General features: G+C 45.0%; 1 protein-coding gene across 1 annotated transcript in view; it reads right to left on the bottom strand.

Annotated features, from left to right (window-relative positions):
- Window positions 1-9,583, bottom strand: part of zfpm2a (zinc finger protein, FOG family member 2a) — a 153,480-nt gene that overhangs the window by 110,375 nt on the left and 33,522 nt on the right. The window contains exon 2 of the mRNA XM_064948072.1: window positions 3,753-3,911. Within this exon, the coding sequence (XP_064804144.1) occupies window positions 3,753-3,911 (159 nt within the window). The remainder of the gene's footprint in view (window positions 1-3,752; window positions 3,912-9,583) is intronic.

Below are 9,583 nucleotides of genomic sequence, written 5' to 3' on the forward strand. Positions count from 1 at the left end.
TGCTTTAAAACCTACGTTCAACTCCGCACCGGACTAATTACACCACGGCCATCACATTTCAGAGGGTTTAGTTAATCAAGGGGCCCTTTTTTTCCTCCTATAGTCGAGGAATAACACACTTAAACCGTTTAATGCTGTTCCAGGATTGCGTCTTGTTTCATTCGCAGGCACTTTCAACATAAGTGGGGTAAATTTAAGCCACTCAGACACAGGTTTAAATGAGGTTTAAAGAGATCTCACTGAGCAATGGAACATGGCTGGAAAATGGCTATACCTGATGATTGAGCAGAACGTGCAACGACGAAGAAAAGAAAGTTGGATAGGACATCACTTGGGTTTTAAGAGGAAGTGGGACACTTAGCTAAGCTTAGATAGTGAAAGTAAAACATCTGACTGGTAAAGCTTGTACATGACAAGGGAAAGATTATTTAAGTATCTCCAAAACAAACCGTTGGCACTTCGGACAACTCTTAGTCCTACTTCATTCCAAAACATCAGAAAGTGAAAGGAGATTTTTAGGCACATACACACTCATACTTGGTCTTATCCAAGACAATGGAGCTATCAAATGGTTTCTCCAGGGCTCTTTGAAGACTTGTACAATCCCATTTTAAGAAATGTTCATATTCCTTGGGCTACTTTCACATACAGTACTGTAGTGTTCAATTTATCCTAGAGCTAATGGGTCTGGGAATCACAATCTATTCAGTGGTTCTCCTATTGCAGTGTATAACTCTCACAATATACAGTTATATCAGAGGCATAGGGAAGGAGGTGTTGCTGTTAAATCAAATTTTGGAACGTTTTCAAAATATATATATTTTTACCTTTTTTTAAGAACAAAGGGGCACTGTTATCGATATGATTATTGAGGGCATAGCCTATGCAAAGCACAAAAATATTTCTTTTTTGAAGACGTTTTCAAATCCTAAAAGTTTAGAGGTGTGAAAAATAAAGAATAATTCAAAACATTTCTTGTTGAAGGAAAGGGAGACGTGAGACAATCAAAGTATTGGTTCTTCATTAAAAGGCAAATTTATGTCATTCATGAGCCAGTAATTCTGGGGACACCTGGGGTACTAAAACCCAAGAACTGGGGGTATGAGGGGAGGTCTGTGTGTGTGTGTGTGTGTGTGTGTGTGTGTGTGTGTGTGTGTGTGTGTGTGTGTGTGTGTGTGTGTGTGTGTGTGTGTTTGGGGGGGGCATGTATGCACCTCTGTGTATGTGTGTGACAGCTCTGTCATCTTCACACTGTATCCTGGAGCAGGTTGTAATTTAACTCCTGTGATGGCAGGGTGTGACCAATATGAAACTAAAATAAAGCAGCAATCTAATTGAATTGGAGTTCAAAGAGAAGTTGGTGGGTTTGACTGCGTTAGGCGTTTTGTGGCTGATAGCTACCAGCAGTAGCAGGTGTGAGCTGGGATTGTTCAGACTGTTCAGAGTACTGTACTGGTTCAAAGGTAGGGAAGTGACACGCTAGCTCACTATTCTCCAGTGGGCATGGAGGGCCTCGATAGGAGCATCACAGAGCCACAGAGATAGAGAGACAGAGAAAGAGCTACAAAGAGGGAGAGAGACAGAGACAGATATACAGAGAAGGAGAGAGACAGAGACAGAGATACATAGAGGGGGAGAGAGAGACAGATACAGAGAGGGAGAGAGGCAGAGATACATAGAGAGAGAGACAGAGACAGAGATACATAGAGGGGGAGAGACAGAGACAGAGATACATAGAGGGAGAGAGACAGAGACAGAGATACAGAGAGGGAGAGAGACAGAGAGAGAGAGAGACAGACAGAGAGAGAGATACATAGCAGAAGAGAGAAACAGAGACAGAGATAGAGACAGAGAGAGAGACACATAGAGGAAGAGAGACAGAGACAGAGATAGAGACAGAGAGAGAGATACATAGCGGAAGAGAGACAGAGACAGAGATAGAGACAGAGAGAGAGAGATACATAGAGGGAGAGAGACAGAGACAGAGATAGAGACAGAGAGAGAGAGATACATAGGGGAGAGAGACAGAGACAGAGATAGAGACAGAGAGAGAGAGAGACATAGGGGGAGAGAGACAGAGACAGAGATACAGAGACAGAGAGAGAGAGAGACATAGGGGGGAGAGAGACAGAGACAGAGATAGAGAGAGAGAGAGAGAGAGATACATAGGGGGAGAGAGACAGAGACAGAGATAGAGACAGAGAGAGAGAGATACATAGAGGGAGAGAGACAGAGACAGAGATAGAGACAGAGAGAGAGATACATAGGGGGAGAGAGACAGAGACAGAGACAGAAGTGCCAAAACCTGAGGGCAGCCAGTGAAAAGTGCAAAGTAATGTCGATAATATTTCCCATCTTGTTTTGTTTTGTCTTCCATACCATGTCATGTGTCTTCTCAGTCATGTCGACACTGGTCTACTACCACTGCTTTAATGTATTGTTGTTCTCATTAATATTGTTGTTGAAGTTGTTAATGGTAATCCCAAGTCCACTACTACTATTATTATTGCTGTTGGTCCCAACATTTATTTATACAGGTATATAAATATATATATATTCAAAATATGAATATATATTTTTATTTTATTTTTATTTTTCGATATGTATACTTTGACAATGTACTGTAAGTAATAATGAACTTGCCATGTCAATAAAGTAAATTGAAGTGAATTGACAGAGACAGAGACAGAGAGAGAGATACATAGAGGGAGAGAGACAGAGACAGAGATACATAGAGGGAGAGAGACAGAGACAGACATACAGAGAGGAAGAGAGACAGAGACAGAGATACAGAGAGGAAGAGAGACAGAGACAGAGATACATAGAGGGAGAGAGACAGAGACAGACATACAGAGAGGAAGAGAGACAGACAGAGATACAGAGAGGGAGAGAGACAGAGACAGAGATACATAGAGGGAGAGAGACAGAGACAGAGATACATAGAGGGAGAGAGACAGAGATACAGAGATACATAGAGGGAGAGAGACAGAGACAGAGATACATAGAGGGAGAGAGACAGAGATACAGAGAGAGAAACAGCAGAGAGAGATACAGAGGGAGAGAGAGAGAGAGAGAGAGAGAGAGAGAGAGAGACAGAGATACATAGAGGGAGAGAGACAGAGATACAGAGATACATAGAGGGAGAGAGACAGATACAGAGAGGAACAGCGAGAGATACATAGAGAGAGAAGAGAGAGAGAGAGAGAGAGAGAGAGAGAGAGAGAGAGAGAGAGAGAGAGAGAGAGAGAGAGAGAGAGAGAGAGAGAGAGAGAGACAGAGAGAGGGAGAGAGACAGAGAGACAGAGATACATAATACATAGAGGGAGAGAGACAGAGAAGAAGAGAGAGAGAAGCAGTGTTGTGGATGACATCCAGATCAATCCGCTGCTCCAAAGTACATTGTGTGAATCAGATATAAGGAAGGACAGATTCAACCCTGAACACAGAGATACAGCATCATTTCCCACATTGTTAAAGTCCTGTCAGACTGCCCTGACTGTGTCCAGGTTTGGGTCTGTGTACCATGCCGTTCAAAGAGTTGGAAATTGTATCATTGACATGAATGGGGAGTCAAACCATTTTGGTCTACAAAGACCACTGCTGCTCTAACTACCATCTTAATAGTACAGTATGTATCCTGTAAGTATTAGGGACAATTATTGAAAAGAGGGACCATTTATTGAATCCATATATTGTAGTGTCTATGACTGCCATGTGGGTATTATTAAGAGAACTATGAGAATGCAGGTCACCTTTGTTGCAGTAATACTCCATGTCCTCACAGCTCATGTTCTCTGACTCAAACTCTGCTGAGAAGTTCTCCTCTGTGGAGAACCCATCTTTGGCCATGAGCTCGTTCTCCTCCGACACACACTCCTCCTCTTCCCCCAGGGCGCCATCCTCTAGGGGACCTGGACACACACACACACACACACACACACACACACACACACACACACACACACACACACACACACACACACACACACACACACACACACACACACACACACACACAGTTATTTGATATATACTGTTTAAACATACTGTATAAGACAAGATGGACCCAAGCCAAAACGGAATGTTCTTTGCAAATTAAACACATACCTACTTCATCTAAACTGGGCATTGAAGAAGTGCATTGTGGGTGTTTTGCACCTGAAAGCAACCTGACTTAGTAATAAATGACAGGTACCGACTGAACCAACCCTCTGAGAGAGAGAAAGAATAAAAGTTCCTCTGTGACTTTCACTCGAGCATCAGCATGGGAGGTCTGAAGAAAATGCTTGTATTAATTTGTTAGCCTTATCAGAAGGTACAATGTTGATTTCCCATTTACAATTCCTGCCCCCAGGTAACACACCAGAGGAATCGTAAAGGAGACATTTTTCTGTGTGATTAATTTCTCCCCCTCTGTGCAATATTATTTCTTTAAATCTAAATGATTTCAGAGTTTTGGCTTGTAGCTGTACATCTCTTCTGGTATTTGCATATTACCATTTTGCTTCAATAAATTGGTGCTGATGGAATTACAGTACAGCAGCCTGAATTGTATTAGTTCAGAAAACATTTCGCCCTGCATCTGAATATTATTAAAAATAATGCATCTTACACACCTCTCCTCCTCCCCCCCAAAATATCTCTAATGTCCCCAGGAAATTAGCATAGCAAAAAATAACTGAATTGATTTAACTTTAAGGTTAGTTTGCATTTGAAAAAGATACTATTGTCAGTCCCCACTGAAACCTGCATCCTTGTCCTAACTGTTTTTTCTGTGTCTGCCTGTTTAAACTGAGAGTAAATAATCATATCAAACGTGGCGTTGTCAGCGGCTGGTAGATACAAACGTTCATCTCTTTCAGTCTGTCACACTTGAGCTTCACCGCAGCCTCTCTATCAGGTGACATATTGGAGTCTCTGACAGACAGACAGCTACGTACATACACCTCCCTGATATCCTCTCAGCTCCTTCCCATGTGTTTGTGCCATTGTAGCAGGGACTAGATCCCCACAGCTTTTAATAAAGCAATAATTTCGGTCAAAAAAAAACTGGTGTGCCTCTCCTGTTTCCCTTTCTTCCCGCGCGGAGCTTCATAAAAGACCCCCTGATCTCCACAAACTGCTTGCTCTTTTCATTAGGTTTCTAAATGACTCCTTTGTAGCAGGCTACATCTGCAGGAGCCCTGGACATGAAACGAATTAGCACACACATCTCTAATAGACACACTATGGAGGGGAGAGAGAGAGACAGAGAGAGAGAGACAGAGAGAGAGAGAGAGAGAGAGAGAGAGAGATAGAGAGAGAGAGAGAGAGCGACAGAGAGATAGACATACAGAGAGAGAGAGAGAGATACAGGAGGGAGAGAGAGACAGACAGAGATACAGAGAGAGAGAGAGATACAGAGAGAGACAGAGATACAGAGAGAGAGAGCGAGAGAGAGGGAGAGAGAGAGAAAGACAGAGAGCGAGAGGGAGACAGAGAGAGAGATACAGAGAGAGACAGAGATACAGAGAGAGAGAGAGCGAGAGAGAGAGGGAGAGAGAGAGAAAGACAGAGAGAGCGAGAGAGACAGAGAGAGACAGAGAGAGGGAAAGAGAGAGGGGGACAGACAGAGAGACAGAGAGAGAGAGAGAGAGGGAGACAGAGAGAGAGAGAGAGACAGAGGCTGTAAATTGGGATACAGTTTTATGATCTTGTCTGACGTCTTCTACTGACTCCACCAGGAGTGAAGGAGAGTGAAACACGAATGGAGTCGATGAGTCTTCTCCGCCATCGCTTCAGATGATACTGAGAGATTCATATCTCCACTATCAAGGGCAGATTGCATGACTGAAGTTAAACCCGTCTGCCTAGGCAATTGAGGACGGTGCGACAGAAGAGGAAAATACCTCTCTTTTCACTCTCTGTATCCGTTTACATTCATTACACAGCTGAAAAGGGGATGTGTGTGTACAACTAAAAGATTCAAAATACATCTGTAGTTCAATAATACGAAATGAGAGATTGTCATGGCCAATAAGAACAGAGATGGGGAAGATTAGATAGGATACAGTCTGCTATAATGGCTCTCTTGTGTCCTCTACTCGAGCAACACAAGTTGTGATGACCAAATAAACTCAAATATATTACCAAGACAGATGCTTCATGAAACACCAGTGTTATTGCATATTGTAAAATAAAATGAGATCCACACATAGTCAGACACATGAAAGGAGTTTGGAAGGCTACTTCTTGGGGTCTGCGTAGATTACCAAAGTTTGAATGCTTCCCTCACATGTTTAGTTTATTATACAGTATTCATAGCATGGAGAGACCTGGAATTATTTCAGAGACAGCAATGATAAGAATAATGACTTTCTAAATGACTAGCACTGCACTCCTAACTCATTTTCTGATAGTGGCATCCCCAGCTATATTTAGTTGTGTACTGTTTAAAATCCTGCCACATTCCCTATGTGACCCACTATATGGATGTTGTTGGTGCGTTTCTATCAGTGATGTTTATAAACCCTGGATTGCTGATGCTATGTATTGGCCAATGAGAGGGTTGGAAGCCACCGGTCGGCCATATTGGCCCTCCCCAGAAGACGCAGTCCTACATAGGAATGACTGGAATTCTACAGTATTCTACAAATATCCAATTATATTTTTTTGTTGTGGGGACATTAACATTAGAACGTTCAAAAAATGTGCTATATTTTAAGAAAAATGTTTATATACATATATTATGTTTACCTGACATAATGTAATTTAAAAGTATGCATTAAGGTGTGTGTAATAGAATAAACGTGGCAAAAACAAATGTAGACATTAATAAATGCATTTCTATAATTGGTGGGGGAGCACAGAGATGGAGGCGTGGTTGATTCAAAACAGCACACCCTGTCAGTCATCTATTGTATATATAAATCACTGGTTTCTATAGGTGCTGGGGAACAGCCCAAAGGAATGTGTGATCCTTTACCCTCTTATCAACCCTCCTCTAGAGTTCAGTAGGACACTGACACCCTCCACCCACTACCAACATTTATTTTCCCAACACTAAACAACAACATCACATAAAATTTTCTTCCTCCTTATTTGGAAAGCTTATAATGTTCAGTATTGACTCAGAAAAACGCCCCATTTCCATAGAAAAATAAGTAGTACTGCCATACCTGTGTCAACCAAACCTGCATGATTGCCATGGTAGTCAGGTATATCTGTGTCCACTCCAGCCCTGCCAGCCACTGACCATCAGCCCTGACTGTATCACCCCTATCCATCAGCCCTGCCAGCCACTGACCATCAGCCCTGGCTGTATTACCCCTATCCATCAGCCCTGCCAGCCACTGACCATCAGCCCTGGCTGTATTACCCCTATCCATCAGCCCTGCCAGCCACTGACCATCAGCCCTGGCTGTATTACCCCTATCCATCAGCCCTGCCAGCCACTGACCATCAGCCCTGGCTGTATTACCCCTATCCATCAGCCCTGCCAGCCACTGACCATCAGCCCTGGCTGTATCACCCCTATCCATCAGCCCTGACTGTATCACCCCTATCCATCAGCCCTGCCAGCCACTGACCATCAGCCCTGGCTGTATCACCCCTATCCATCAGCCCTGACTGTATATCCATCAGCCCTGGCCAGCCACTGATCCATCAGCCCTGGCTGTATCACCCCTATCCATCAGCCCTGCCAGCCACTGACCATCAGCCCTGGCTGTGCACCCCTATCCATAAGCCCTGACATCCCTATCCATCAGCCCTGACTCCATATCACCCCTATCCATCAGCCCTGGCTGACCATCAGCCCTGACTATCCATCAGCCCTGGCTGTATCACCCCTATCCATCAGCCCTGCCAGCCACTGACCATCAGCCCTGGCTGTATCACCCCTATCCATCAGCCCTGACTGTATCATCCCTATCCATCAGCCCTGGCTGTATCACCCCTATCCATCAGCCCTGGCTGTATCACCCCTATCCATCAGCCCTGCCAGCCACTGACCATCAGCCCTGGCTGTATCACCGCTATCCATCAGCCCTGACTGTATCATCCCTATCCATCAGCCCTGGCTGTATCACCCCTATCCATCAGCCCTGGCTGTATCACCCCTATCCATCAGCCCTGCCAGCCATCCATCAGCCCTATCCATAAGACTGTATCATCCCTATCCATCAGCCCTGGCTGTATCACCCCTATCCATCAGCCCTGCCACTGACCATCAGTATCACCCTATCCAGCCCTGACTGATCCATCAGCCCTGCCAGCCACTGACCATCAGCCCTGGCTGTATCACCCCTATCCATCAGCCCTGACTGTATCACCCCTATCCATCAGCCCTGCCAGCCACTGACCATCAGCCCTGGCTGTATCACCCCTATCCATCAGCCCTGCCGCCACTGACCATCAGCCCTGGCTGTATCACCCCTATCCATCAGCCCTGACTGTATCACCCCTATCCATCAGCCCTGCCAGCCACTGACCATCAGCCCTGACTATAACCCCTATCCATCAGCCCTGCCAGCCACTGACCATCAGCCCTGACTCTATAAACCCTATCCATCAGCCCTGCCAGCCACTGACCATCAGCCCTGACTCTATAACCCCTATCCATCAGCCCTGCCAGCCACTGACCATCAGCCCTGACTGTATCCATCAGCCCCCCTATCCATCATAACCCCTATCCATCAGCCCTGCCAGCCAGCCACTGACCATCAGCCCCTGACTGTATCACCCCTATCCATCAGCCCTGGCTATCAGCCCCCAATCCATCTGCCAGCCACTGACCATCAGCCCTGGCTGTATCCATCACCTGACTATCATCCATCATAGATCTGACTGTCCATCACCTCTATCCATCTAGGCCACTGACCATCTGACTGTATCACCTCTATCCTATCTAGGTCTGACTGTATCACCTCTATCCATCTAGGTCTGACTCTATCACCTCTATCTATCTAGGTCTGACTGTATCACCTCTATCTATCTAGGTCTGACTCTATCACCTCTATCTCTCTAGGTCTGACTGTATCACCTCTATCCATCTTGGTCTGACTGTATCACCTCTATCCATCTAGGTCTGACTGTATCACCTCTATCCATCTAGGTCTGACTGTATCACCTCTATCCATCTAGGTCTGACTGTATCACCTCTATCCATCTAGGTCTGACTGTATCACCTCTATCCTATCTAGGTCTGCCAGCCACTGACCATCACCTCTATCCATCTAGCCCTGACTGTATCACCTCTATCCATCTAGGTCTGACTGTATCACCTCTATCCATCTAGGTCTGACTGTATCACCTCTATCCATCTAGGTATCACCCCTATCCATCTGACTGTATCACCTCTATCCATCTAGGACCATCAGCCCTGACTGTATCACCTATCTATCCATCTAGGTCTGACTGTATCAGCCCCTCTATGTATCTAGGTCTGACTGACCATCAGCCCTGACTCTATCCTATCTAGCCACTGACCATCAGCCCTGACTGTATCACCCCAACCCATCTAGGTCTGACTGTATCACCTCTATCCATCTAGGTCTGACTGTATCACCTCTATCCATCTAGGTCTGACTGTATCACCTCTATC

Source organism: Oncorhynchus masou, chromosome 30, assembly GCF_036934945.1.
Source record: "Oncorhynchus masou masou isolate Uvic2021 chromosome 30, UVic_Omas_1.1, whole genome shotgun sequence".
In the NCBI taxonomy this organism is placed as follows: domain Eukaryota; kingdom Metazoa; phylum Chordata; class Actinopteri; order Salmoniformes; family Salmonidae; genus Oncorhynchus; species Oncorhynchus masou.